Source organism: Eleginops maclovinus, chromosome 7 (assembly GCF_036324505.1).
Source record: "Eleginops maclovinus isolate JMC-PN-2008 ecotype Puerto Natales chromosome 7, JC_Emac_rtc_rv5, whole genome shotgun sequence".
In the NCBI taxonomy this organism is placed as follows: domain Eukaryota; kingdom Metazoa; phylum Chordata; class Actinopteri; order Perciformes; family Eleginopidae; genus Eleginops; species Eleginops maclovinus.
In genome coordinates, this window is record NC_086355.1 from 19,497,938 (window position 1) to 19,512,523 (window position 14,586).

General features: G+C 39.3%; 1 protein-coding gene across 3 annotated transcripts in view; it reads left to right on the plus strand.

The window, feature by feature from the left end:
- adarb1b (adenosine deaminase RNA specific B1b) overlaps window positions 1-5,791 on the plus strand; it is a 125,524-nt gene extending 119,733 nt beyond the window's left edge. For 2 of the 3 annotated variants that reach the window (XM_063888199.1, XM_063888196.1), the window contains exons 10-12: window positions 779-960; window positions 4,186-4,385; window positions 4,989-5,791. In XM_063888199.1, coding sequence (XP_063744269.1) covers window positions 779-960; window positions 4,186-4,385; window positions 4,989-5,165 — 559 coding nt within the window. In that variant the 3' untranslated portion in view covers window positions 5,166-5,791. The remainder of the gene's footprint in view (window positions 1-778; window positions 961-4,185; window positions 4,386-4,988) is intronic. The other variant, XM_063888197.1, reaches the window with a different exon arrangement.
- Window positions 5,792-14,586: the final 8,795 nt, after the last annotated feature.

Genomic DNA, 14,586 nt, shown 5'->3' on the forward strand with positions numbered 1-14,586 from the left:
CCTACAAAATGTCTGTAATGATTTGTATGAAATAAAATGAAAAAGCATTGGAAAAACAACTGTAAGTAAGAACTGAGTATAACCATACAGTTAAATACAATTTAAAAAGTCTACAAATCATGTTCTACATGCTTAACAAAACGTTTTTATTGGTACAGATCTTCTTAAAAAATCACCATAATAAATTAAATACACTGTTTATTTCAATGATAATGAGAATGAACATATTATCATCCCTGATATTGGGAATGTCAGTTGCATTTTCTCCAAATCGTTAAGATATATTGCTATGTTTTGCGCCGTTGGAATTTGTTTGAATGTAATTGACATTTTCTGTTATATATTAATGGAACCAAGGTATTACGTTTGGGGTGATGTGACTTTTTGACTAGCTTCCAAATGCTAAAAGGGTTAAGCTGCCATCACATGATCAGCGGTAAAACTCTGCATTGACGCTGCATTTCTATAGAGAGAGCGTTATCGCCCGAATAGACAAAAAACGCTATCCTCGGCTTTGCATAACGCTCAAAAAAAAGGTTTGACCTCCCTTGCTAATGACTTTTGAATGTGCGACCAATCAGATAACAACTGTATGAAGCGGCGCAAGCTAGCAGAGTGGAACCAAACTTACTAACTGTCTTACCGCAAGATCCGGGTCTTCCTCACGAAAGACTTAACCAGGCATCATGTGAAGGCAGCAGTAGACTTTTTAATGAAAGCACCAGAAGAGCAGCACATTTCCAGCAAATCAGCTTAAATGTGTGTTTTCCCTCTGCAGGTGGAACGTGGTGGGCATCCAAGGCTCTTTGATGAGCTACTTCACAGAGCCTATCTACTTCTCCAGCATCATCCTTGGCAGCCTTTACCATGCTGACCACCTCTCCAGGGCCATGTACCAGCGCATCGCAGAAATCGAGGACCTGCCGCAGCAGTTCAACCTCAACAGGCCTCTGCTCAGCGGTGAGTGCCTGCTTTCATGAGACGGAACAAAAACGATCTGCTTTCTGTTGGAAAATGCAACATATTATCATGTTTTAAGGAGATCTCCTTGTTAGTGTTTGCCGATCAAACTCCCGCAGTTTAAATATCAAAGAGTGAAACGTTAATGTTAGACAGTAAACACATTTATCCTCCTCACCGGCCATTTCTCGGCTGGAAGACAGGTTTGCTTTCCTCCACTGTTTGCTCTGAGCTGACATTTACCTTGTTCCTGTGGAATGTAAATAGCTTTATCATTTGGTGTGAATTTTCAGCATTGGCTTGACCTTTTAAAAAGGCCAAATAGAGAAAAGCTCCCTCAGTTTCTTTTCTTTTCTTTTTTTTCATTTTTAGAGAAAGCAATCAGTCTTTTCCGACTGGTTGTCCAGAGGACATTGTAAAACAATAACATTTAACATTTTACTCTCCTGTTTTTTCCACACATCACCTTGTTTCTGAAAACTCATTGAGTCCTTTTGTCCTGTTTCTTTCGTAATTTTAATAGAAAACCTCTCAAACTGTCTCCGACTCGTTTCCCCTTATTTTTACATGTAATTTTACTCTAAAGAAAATAGTTTACACTTGTTGCAGAAATTGACACAGCAACACAAATTCCAAATCAAATGTTTAACTGGCTTAATTGAAAATCTCTGTTAAGCATCTAAATATGCAAAGTTATGCTGGAAAAAACGCTTGATGCTTTATTATCTATTTTATTCTAAAAGGGACCACGAAAAAAGACATAAAGCATTACTAAGGATGACCTAAAACTAGAGATTTAGACCACAGGAAAATTATTACTGAGTTAATAAATCAAACAAATCTGTGGTTCATTTTCTCATAGACTTCTATACAATCAAACGGTGGAGTCGCTGCCTGTTGGCACTGAGGCATTGACTTCACTTCTCAGATTCGTGATCCATTTACAAATCCTACACTAAGCAGCCTATAGCAAACAAGAAGTAATAATTCTTACTTCCTTGAAAAGGTCGGTTGAGTAAAAGCATCTTTTCGCAACTGTACGGCATCTTTGAGGGATTTTTAAAGTCATTGGACAAAACAAAACAACATTGGAGGAGCAAGAGTTACGCAAAAACCAATCCATGACAACAGCAGCACAAAACTTTTTTTTAAATGCTACGTCAGTTTTCTATATCATACCAAGTTGGAGTGAGGCTGGGGTCATATTTGTTGAATATCTTACAGCAGGGGTGTCCAAACTAAGGCCCGGGGGCCAAATGCAGCCCGCGGGCAAGTTTGAATCGGCCCTCAGCAGATTCAAAAAGTATAATGGAATATGGCCCACACCTGAAACATGACTGTGCTTTTCTTATATTGTACTTCTTGAATATAAATGTAAACATATATGACACAGTAGTAATCAACAGTAGTGTTGACAAGCCCACATTTCAAATAAATTCATTTTTTAACAAATCTTGGTTGATTAATAAACCTCAATAACTTTTTTATATAACAAGCTGGAAATAAACCCTTCATATTTCCCCTTATTATACTCACTCTCAAGATTCTGTTTTAAGGAATGAGCTGCCAGCAAATTAACTTATGAGGCAATATACCTCACCTCTAGCGAGGGGTCCAGCCCTTCATGTATTTTTCTGAATGTGGCCCTCTGTGAAAAAGGGTTGGACACCCTTGTCTTAGAGGATGACCGGGAGCCATCCAATCACAGGGCATCGAGCTATATTCAGCCCCCTCTCCGTCCCTGGTCGCTCTCTAAATGCCGTGTAAAGGAGATAATAGTGGGGGGTTATTAACCTTTTCCGCTTAAGAGAGTTTTTAGCGGTGAAGGGCTGTGGCGTTAGCGCGCTGAGGATTTCATCCCCTTTAAATCATCTTCTGACACAAGGGCTGCCAAATGGAACCAAAGAGCTTAATACACACACTCTCTCACACACACACACACACACACACACACACACACTAAGCAGCACAGCGGGATTTATGGCATCCATATATCTCCCATTTATGCTTCAGATACAGTGGAGGCTGATACCCAGTAGTGTGCTGGAGGAAAGCAGGCTCTGACCTCATAGTCCCCTGGGTTGATGGTGTTTTTTGTTTTTCTACTCAGTAGCAAAGAAAAAAAGAAATGCAAGGAAAAAAAGGTTGCTGTTATAGCTGTGGGAGCTGCAGTCATTTCAGGGAATGGGTTGCCAGGTTTGGTACATCATCCATTGTTTAATACATCCATGCAGGGGGGCAGTAGGAGGTTAAGTTGCTGAGGGTCTCCCACAGCAGCTTTGGAGGATGGAGAGAGAAAATAATTATCTTATTGCAGTGCCTTTTCCGCTTGAGAGCTTGAAGACATTTTATGTTTTGAGGGGCTTGATACAGTGTTGGGGAATGGTTCTTAAAATGTGCTGCTGTAACAGGAAAACATTCAATTTGGTATTCCAGTCTGGTATATCTTATAACTGCTGTCCTATGATAGCCTCCAACGCATCAATTTTTCATGAGTGAAGAAACCTTATTTTCTTGCTTTCTGGCAAAGCATTGTTCTGGAATTCTTATGAGTTTTTACATGGTTTATTTAGCTCAAGAAGTGGGAGAATTTTCACAACCCAGAAAAAAGTTCATGAGCTATCTGAAAAATCTTAAAATTATTCAAGTATATATATTGTATGATAGGTTTTCGAAGTGGGATGCATGGCAAGGGTATTAGTTATCAGATTAGATCTGATAGAATAGCCTCAATGTGTGTGCATTTCTAGAAATAGTTCAGAGATACAGTTATATTTGGGGAATTTTATGGTTTTCCCCACCTTTTTATAATCCGAAACCCAAAAATATGTTTTGTTCTGGTGTAATCTGAATTTATGTGAAAAAGCTTTGTTTATGGGATCTGATAACATTATCATGATCCTATAGGCATCGGTAAATTAAGGGAAACATTTTATCATCTAATTCAGTCCATAAGGGACCATCATTTACAAAATAAACATCATGCTCTGTTGGAGAAGTCTTGAAATGAGCAAACTGAGACGATAATGATTGAAAACTGAGGGAATAATCATGAAAGATCAAGGGTAATTTTCTCATAGACCTCTATACTATCAGACGCTTGTCTAAAGAGATGCTTGCAGTCTAACTATCCCTGCTTATAATACATTGTTTTCTTTGGATAGCAAAGGTATTTTTGGCATGGTGTGCTGATCAGTCTTTAACCCTCTTTGTTGTTGATTCCAGGTATAAGTAATGCAGAGGCCAGGCAACCAGGCAAGGCACCCAACTTCAGCGTGAACTGGACAGTGGGTGACCAGGCGCTGGAGGTGATCAACGCAACCACAGGCAAAGACGACATGGGCCGCGCTTCACGTCTTTGCAAGCATGCGCTATACAGCCGCTGGGTGCGCCTGCACTCCAAGGTAAATACACTGCACTGCAAGGTAAATATACTGCACTCGTTTGTTTTTAAGCATTTCATATCCTGGACCCTGCCATTACTAATATTGTGGATAGCATGTACGAGTGTTACTGTGTGATTGCGTTGTCAACCTACAAAAACTGGACAATATCACAACTACGTCACCCATTGATTTGTTGTCTACATTTCTGAAGCCTTGAGTTGAGTCGCCATCTTGTTTTTGAACAACTGAACACATGTTTAGGCAACTAAATAAACTATTAACATGAGTGAACTGAAAAGTGTTTAAGTTCTAAGACAAACACATGGACACCATTTGATAGCAACCTGTTAATCTAAAGTAACCATGCTCCTTTAAGGTCGTATTACTTATTATAATTAGATCTAATTATCTAAATTGAAAATCATGCTGTATTGAAGAATACTTAAAACTAGCAATCGAGAAAAAATCAGTAGGAAAATATTTACTGAGCTGATATATCAAGTGAAAAGTAGGGTCTTTTATTCATAGACTTCTATACGTTAGACTTTGTTGCAGTTTAGGGCTCTTCCACTTTGGCCAGCTGCAACCCAAACTTTTTCAAACTCCTCCCGAGTGTAACCTCTGTTCCCCTCTTTCTTTCAGCTCTCTTCCATCTTGTGGGTGAAGGTGCTGAGGCCCAGCTCCTACCATGATGCCAAGCAGGCAGCCACAGAGTACCACTCTGCAAAGCAGGCACTCATTAAGGCCTTCCACAAGTCGGGGCTGGGGGCCTGGGTCAAAAAGCCCATCGAGCAAGACCAGTTCAGCCTGTGCTCCTGAGGGAGTCAAGGGACCAAGGGATTCCTAAACCCTCCACTCCTTCCCCCCCTCCCGACCCAGGCCTGAAAGCAAGAGAGCCCCCCTATTACCAACCAGGGACACTTACCTCCGTCCCATGTGTCGGCACGCACGTGCACTTTGTACTCGTGGAAACAAACGTGCGTAGTTTCACGGACCATCCATCGCTCATTATTGTCATTCCTCAGAGGACCTCGGCCTCGCCATGTCTTTTCTCATAATATTGTTTTTTGTCCTTTTCTTTTGTATTTGATTTTAACGGATGGGTTTATCTCCTTGTTTTTTAAAACTGGAAATCATGTTTTTATGTGGTAGATGTGGAAGTTGAAATTATGCAGTTTTGTCTACTCTTTGGAGTGTAGCCAGTTCAGGGTAGCCTGAGAAAACGGGATCTTTTCTTAACTTAAAGACCAACGTGTATGGACCTGTGGAAAACACTTGCTAAAATGAATGACACACTTTAATTTAAAGACGCATAAATCTTCAGGATGTAAATCTAGTGCTGAAAAGAAAGACAGCTACATAGTTATTTAACGTCTAATGTGTGTTATTTGCTTCCGTTCCTTTAGATGATGTTCTTAGACCCTGTATTAAAAATGTTCAAAATATTGTGAGCCCTGTTTGATTCACTGACTGGAACACACAGGCTAGCAGTTTAGCACACTTTTTTTTGTTCCTTTTTTGTCTTGTTCATGAGTTTGTGCATAAGTTATTTTCTGTCACTCTCATCTCATACTTGAACAGTGGTGGGGGTCTCCACTCCTTGCCTGGCCTGGGTCTTTGGGACGAGCTTTGGGAGGCGCTGCACGTTGTATTTTTTCCTTGATCTAAGCCATGGCTTTGCATGGGAACTGAACTGGGAGGCCTACGGAGCAGAAAACCCCGCGGCAGAGAGCCCCGTGCGCCCCAGCAGTGAATGATTTCTGAATGAATGCCAGCATCTTCCTCCACAGGCAGCTTTGAATCTCTATCGTCTCTATTTTCTAGATTTCCTGTGATTGTTTGTCTGTTTTCGGGAGGGTGGGGACTTTTTCTTGTTTCTTAAAATTGGGCATTTTAGGAACGGGGATGATGCAAATGATGAAAATAGTGAGAAGCAGACCTTGTGGCAGGGTGGTTAAACTATTTAAAGATGATCTTTCTGCTGTATTGCCACATACAGGACGCCACATTAAACCAGTCTGTAGTGAAAGGCTGAAATGCAAACATGTCAGGATTGGAGAAATGATCCTTCTATCTGCTCGATTTACAACCAAATGTGTAACAGTGTGATGTCATTCTTCTCTTCTACATCTACGGGAGCACGTTAGTAGTTCAAGGAAGACCTTCGCCCTGAGTGCATAAATGTCTTTTAAACTCTGTGGACATATTTACCAAGTAACTGCGATCAATTTCTATTCCAAGCTGTAGGAAATGTATGTACGTATGTCCAATCTACAGTATGTGTGACGTCTTCAAGCATACTCTGTGGAATCTTCACCAAAGATGATGTCCATGTGTGTTTCCTGCTCCTCCTTTTTTTTTTAATCACTGTTTTTGTATATCCGCTGAGGAAAATGTACTTTTTGTGACAAAAACTGTGTATTCCATTCGATATTTTGGGGGGAAATGAAATTGCCCGGCTTCATTAGTGCATCTGTCGCGTGTATAGTGACCTGCGATCATTATTGCTGCAGTGTAGTAATCTCTGTATATAAGGAGCAACACAAATTGTTCCCTGTACAATCAGCTCATCCTAAAAAAAAATGACCCTGTTGCTGCGGGGGGTGGGGGGGGGGGTTGTGAAGATGTTAAAAGTATTCGTGGTTGTGTGTGTCACCGGGCACCGTAACAGCATGGCACTAACACTGCCGGGGTTAACAGGCTTCATCCCCATTGTAGCCACCGCGAAAAAAATATGCACTGTAAGGTGTCTCAGCTACAAGTGGCATCCACAAGCTGGCACGTGTGATGTCATAAGTGTTTTTTACTTGGATTTCAGTCAGTATTAGGAAAGCAGGAAGTAGAAAAGTGTGGATCGTAGAATTTTTGTTTGATCCAAAGCCCCGACCCCTTCCCTTTTTAGGACATAGACCCAGAGCTATATAGATACTAAGAGTTGCAACACTCTCTGATGTGCCGCCAGGGCAGTCACGTGGTTCATGTAATCCCCGATAGTTCCAAACAAACGCTGCGCTGTGATGTTATTGTATGGGACAGACAGCAGCGATTGCGTTATTGAATGGTAAATATTAAAGAAAACACACACAAGCACTTTTGGGGAAAAGCTTAGTGTTCATGTTAGCATGGGTCGCACTACTGGCTTTAGTAGTTCTAACTTAACTTTCCATGTCATTCATCTGATGATAGACGTCTCATGATCTTAGCTGATCATGGAGCTGTTTTATTGATTTGTGATTTTGCTTATAAATTCCGATTCAAAAAACGTAGTACAGTAAGTACAGTCAACATAATGAAAAGTTAGTATATCCCAAAATTCAATGAAATATTAAATGAAATATTAATTACAAACAACACCTTATTTCTACTAGTGCTAGCTGTTAATCTTATAACACACACAAAGCCAACTAACGATGGCTGAAGCAGATAAAAGCCAAAACCCAAAAATAATGTAACCCCCCCCCCCCCCCACACACAGGATTCATTACCGAACACCTTTACAGCTAGCTAACTAGCAGGCAATGCTTGCAAATTGGTTGCAACAACCAAGATAAAATATAGATAATTACGCTGTGCATATACAAATGAAGACCAGTATAAGCATCATAAAGGGCCTGTGATACAATATAAACAGTTGTTAATTCCAAAGAGGTCAATATTTCAGCAACTTACCTCTGGAACTAATCAACGCGCCGCAATGTAAGTGAACGGGGTCCAACGCCCACATGCCAATGTTTGGAACTATCTCGATGTCCATACCCCGGAAGTAGGCGCCGCCATTTTTTTCAACGGTGGCCTATGGGAGTGTCGCAACTCTTAGTATCTATATAGCTCTGCCCAGACCAAAGTCACAAGCAATACTCCTGATGTCTCCTTTAATGTCACCGCATCACAAACAGGAGTCGTCGTCCCCCCCCCTTTCCCCTTCACTTTTTTTCTCCCTCACCTCCCCCAAAGACTGCCTGCTTTTTAGATTTTGTTTTCACTGCACTAAAAGATGTCAAATGATGATGTCATGATAAAAACCCGTCCCCGTTCCCGGATTACGGATGGCAACTATCACACAACGAGAACTGCTTCCGCTTAATAACTCCTTTGTGAATCCTCGCTGATGGTCAGTGCCCCCCCTTTGGCCCTGCAGCTGCGTCTGTAGTTGGGTTTTTTCTTTTGTGGTGACTCCGGAGTGGTCGGTGTTTGTCCGCTCTGTGTTTCCTGAAGTCGCCGCTCTCCAGTTGTCTGCTGTGTGAAAAAGTCCACCAACAAGAAAAACCCACGACCTTGCATGTTACCGACACTGAAGCTGCACCTAGCATGATGACAAACTTTTAAAGGACTCGAGTAGGAAAAAAAAAACTTTAAAAAAAAAGAAGCTAAAGATAGATATATAAAATGAAAAAATGAACAAAAAAGAATAAAAGAGTTCTTAGTTTACTTTTGCACATGATTGGGATTCTTTCTTTTCGACTGTGTGTCTGTGTGTGTGGGTGTTAACCTTGTTAGGAAGGGAGAACAAACGTTTCATTCGCTTTTGTGTGTACTGCATGAAAAAGACTGAAGTGATTTGCAGAATCAACTTGATGCTTTTGTGGTGCTTCATCACACAAACCTTTATTGTAAGATGAATATTTTATGAGCGTCATCAGGATAGAGTAAATGCATCCTCTTCCTTAAGAGTGCTGAACTAGCTTTTGCTTTGATTTATATAAAGACATCGATGTGAGCAAATGTACCGAGAGGCAGGGAGATTATTCTGATCCTTACCTCACTTACAAGAAAGCGAAAAATATTAGCAAAATGTACTTGGAAATACTGTTGGATATGGTTTAGGTGGCGCTAATTTAAATGTATTTTATACACCTAAATGTAATTTGACCCAATTGGTTTCTAATTTAAGGTCAGGCCCCATCCACAAGATTAATTAGAAAGGGAGGGGATAATTAACGTGCCAGAGAACAGGATATTGTCTTTATCCCTTCCTTTCTTTTTCTCAACAAACATTCAAGCGTCTTTGAGCATTAGGAAAAGCGCTATATAAATCTTATGTATCATTATTATTATTATTATTAAAAAGTGTTTCACTAAAAGTAATGCAAGTACAAAAAATAGCATAAACTGTGATTGATTTTTTTATTAATTTGGAACTAAAGAAGTTTAGAGGGTGAATTGTCTCTCTGGTGTAACTGGTAACGTATCAAAGACATCTAAAATGTGGAAATTGGCTCAACTACACTACTGTGTTCATAAAGATCCAATGGTTTCATCTTGAATCGCATGAAATGTTGTTAATTTGCCTTTAAAATGTAATGGGGTAGAAGTACTTAATAGCATAACATGAAAAGTACTGGTAGCTCAAGAGTGTGATGTATCTTTGGGTTATCATATACACGTCCATTAAAGTACTCAAAGTTCACACCTGATCTGATGATCGACAACGAGTCCATAGTGGTAAAGGTAAGAATCCAACACAGCAGTATTCATGCAAGTATGTTGTCAAAATGCCCCCTCTGTGCATACCTGAGTATCAAACCATTAACATTTTCAAAATGGTTCTGATACATCTTTACGACAGCATCTTTTAAATATATTAATACAAATATTAATTAATAAGTAATACGGAAGTTCAGTAGTGACGTTATCTAGTAGGTGAACCGTAAGCATTGCAAAGGTTTCCTCAACAAAACGCAAATGGGATTTTTCCACTATTTTGGAATATAGAAAAGAAAAGAAGTGGCAAACTCATGTTTATGATATTGACATGTTTTGTTAGGCGGGATAATCTCCTCATATTAACACCACTTTATAATAGTTGAAGTGTAAATGCAAGTGCATAGTAAATAGCTAGCGTTAGGATAAAGACAAACATCAGTGTTGCAAAGCTCCATGTCAGCAGCGCCAAGCTAAAGTGGCTAATGTTCAGTGTGTGGAGGTTTAGTAGTCTCATGAAGTCACCTAGTTAGCGACGGCTGTTTTTAAGATGCGTAAAGACTTTACACGTTCACAATTAATGTGTTTACTGAACTATTTTATGTCGTATAACAAAATGTGAAAACTAATTTGGAGATATTACCAAAAAGCAAACCGAAACTGCTAAAATGCTAACTCATTTCCAGGTTTATTTCCTGCACTCTTACATCCCACGTTCGGTAGTGAAGCGTGTTGTGCTCGCTGAGAGGAATATTTTAGCAAACACAAATCACAAAAGTGTTTGTTGACAATCAGACTCAAGGTGAGGTTGGATTAGTGAGACAGAAGCGTCTCTTGCATTTCCCTGCTGCTTTTAATCTCCAACTCACACAGGGAGTGAAGTCAGGTCATTGAGTGTGAGCGTGGTTACAGTACTTTTTTAATGTAAGGTTAACAAATAAAAGAAGAAAAACTAAACGTGATCACCAAAACATTCATAATACAATTTTTTAATTTGTTATCTTAGAGACATCTGAGAGAAAATACATGTTTTTGAACATGACCTCACATTATAATAACGATGACTCACTATAATGCCACTTTTAGCATACTGAACACCAACCTTCAAACGATTCTCAAATTCAATAAAATAAAATGTGAAAAAACTCTGGAATATTAAAAAGATAGAAATGATGACCGGCATCCAGAGAGAGAGAGAGAGTGTGTTTTCTGCAGATGCCCATCACATCAATAATAAATCAAGCTTTGCTTCTACCAACATGGCCCCTTTGCTCATTACTTCCTTGACATGATGAAAACCCATGAAAAAGCAGATTCAAACAGTCAAAACAAAAAAAATTTGGAAACTCTTGTCTTTAATAATTCAACGTGCATCTGCTGAGTCTTAACAGACTCATGCTGCATAAACAATATCGACACATCTCAGAAGTGCAACATTTTAAAGTTACACCATATTTCATTTACAAACCCCAGGCACTGTTTACATCATATATGTCTTGGGCAGTGTTGGCTGAAGTATTCAGATTATTCACTTAGGTAAAATTATTAATACCACGCTGTAGAAATACTCTGCTACAAGGAGAGTCCTGCATTCCACCACAGGGCTTGGGTAAATCAGTATTGTCAGACATGATTGTAGTAGCACAGTTAAAGATATGACATGTAGCATTTCCGCTCTCAAATGTGTAAAAAAACAAAAGACCTAGGCCTACAGTATATTCAGTATGTTTTATCTGTTGCTGAGTTGTGTACTACTACTAACATAATCCCAAATGGTATCAACAATTTGCACACCCACTATAAAAATCGGTAGTTTAGTTCAGAGTGAGGTTTCATTTATGATGGGATGTATCCCCAGTCATAAATTATGTTTTTAGCCAGTTTTAAGTCACATTCTTATTATAAATTGAGAAGCCTCTCCAAAAAATGGAGTGGTTTTATCTCTATATGTATGGCCACCATTCCAGTGTTTGTTGAATTCCAGCACAGAGAAATGTTGTCAGTAGTTTATAGAATAAAACACACAGAACAAAACAAAAAAAATCATTTAACTCAAAGACTTACCTATAAATAATAAAACAAGAGAAACTGATAATGCTGAAGTTGATGTTTGAAAATATTTGAGTCATCATAAGTATTGATCATAAGATAATACAGAATCAAAACCAACAGCAAAGCAGCATTAGAGAAACACTGAATTCTACTTTTTATTTATTGTTTTTACTGATTTTAATTACTGGGTACCTTCATTTCAGAGAGGAGACCTCCCTGGATGATTTGGCTCCAGGTAATAATCTCCAGTATTTCTGGATCTAAGAGCGACACATTGAGCAAACATGAATCCCAACACAGCTCACAGCCCCTAGCAGTCCATTATTTTTCAAACTGTTTCAAAACACAGATTTTAAACGTCAAACTGCTTTATTCTGTTTGGTTTTTTTTAATCACCAGGTTCATTAGTTAGAGAAGAGGAGACCTCTTCAGGAAATTCGGCTCACAGTAAAATCTTCCTGGCAATGAAAATGAAGGAACAGAGAGGTCTTCACAACCAAAGTGTTTAGTATCAGGTGAGTGGGCTTTACAGCAGGTCTAGCAAACTTGTGAAAATAACAGAGCAATATTGAAGTCATTTCACCTCTTTCTTTATCAGACTTTTTTCATATGATGAAATAAAAGCCAAAGAAAATGGGCTTCGGGGCCTGGTTAAAAGATCTTGATGAATTCAGTCAACAGTGAATTTCTGTGGATTATCTGCTATGTTGTTGACTGTGAAACATATTTTAATGACCATATTGAAATAAATATTTTACACATTGACTAGCAGCCCCAGACAAATTTGTATGTAAATATTTGTCATTGTACTTTATTTAATTGTATCCTTTTAGTTTCATGTCTTATGTTTATAGACATATTTTGATTTTAAAATGGAGGAACTTCCTTGAAACCCAATTTTTTTTTTAAATGTCTAACTTTATGTTTCAAAGTTTTCACAGTACAATTATAAAAACAACCCTGATCCCACCCACCAATGGTACACATAATACATACACGTAAAAAAAAAAAAAAAAAAGTGTCTGCCACCTACCCTGTAGGCTAAGTTTTGTTAGTGAATGACTGATCAAGTAATGCAATTGTGCTGCACCCAGCGCCCCACCAGTCCAGCTGTCGTGCTTGCAATTGAGGATCAAGAAAAGGACAGATTGTCTGCGAATTGTAAAAAAGGACTCCAGGTGTTATGGAATCTATTGGAGGATTTACCCCTAGAGTATCTCAGTTTTTCTAGGGGTAGAAAAGCGAGGACTTCTTTAACTCAGCAAAGGAAAGATGGGGGATTAGCAGACTTCCACTGCCGCAGGATAAGTCTCCTAGCTAAAAGTGAAGCAAATGCAATGGCATAAGCTTGGGATGTAGAGATCTGAACCCCCCCAGCTGTAACACCAAAGACAGCGGTGATAGGGTCTGGTGGAATGAGCCTGCCACACATATGTGTAAAAGCCTCAAATATCAGGATCCAGAAATGTGTCAGTGCTGGGCAGGTCCACAACATATGCCCAATAGCCGCTATGCCCTGATGACATCTCAAACAATGTGGGTCAGTGTTTGGGTAAATGGCAGCCAACCGATCGCTAGATAAATGAAGCCTGTGTAGGACCTTAAATTGTATCAGATTGTGTCTAAGGCACAAAGATGAAGTATGGATGAAATCTAGGCTACCTTCACAGGTCTGTGGTGAGAGTTAGACGCCAAGGTCCTGTTCCCAGGCGCATCTAGTCGTCTCTGTTGACGGCATACTGAAATTGAGAATGGTGTTGTAGATGACAGAAATATTACCGTTAAGGGTTGGGTCACGCCCAAGAATTCTGTCAAGCAAATCATTATCGGATAGATTTGGAAATGGGTAGTGTTCTCTAGCAAAACTGCGGGCCTATCTGAATAAGTGAACTTGAGGTATTGTAAAATCCTTACGCAAAGTCTCAAATGAAATGGAGGTGTTGCCTACAAATAAATCTTTGAAAAACACTATACCACTATCATACCAAGAGCGAAAAGCTAAGTCGGCTTGTGCAGCAGGAAAAATATCATTGTGAATCAGGGGCACAAAGCCACTTGTATGATTAAGATTATAGCGTTTCCTGAATTGGCGCCATATTCTGAGAGAATGTTTTACCACAGGATTTGAAGACGACAAGTTAGATTTTTTAGAAAAGGAAGTGCAAAGGCTAGGTAATGGTGAAAAGGAGGGACATGTTTCACTTTCCATGGCAAACCAAGTAGGGCTTTTCCCTGTTGTAAATGATGTAATCCAATAGGACAATTTAGAGAGATTGGCTGCCCAGTAATATAACATGAAGTTGGGAAGCGCAAGTCCACCAACTGATTTAGGCATCTCTAATATCGCCCTCTTTGCTTTTGGGATAGATTTGTTCCAAATAAATGATGAAATATGTGAATTCAGATCCTTAAAAAAGGAAATAGGGAGAAACAGTGGTATCATTTGAAAAGCATACAAAAATTGAGGAAGGACTGTCATTTTCACAGTGTTGACACGGCCTGCTAGGGAGATGGGCAAGGTAGACCACCGCTTCAGATTGTGTTTCGTATTTTCAAGTAGCTTTTTCAAGTTGGCTTCATATAACTTCTTGTAAGAGCGTGTGACCAGAATACCAAGGTAGGTAAAGGATTCTCTGTCCAGTCTAAATTGGCAAGCATTATAGTTAAGATTCTGTGCTAAGCTATTAATAGGAAAAAGAAGGCTTTTGGAAAAATGTAACTTGTAGCCAGATATCCTTTTAACATCGTTTGGTAGACGAGTGACATA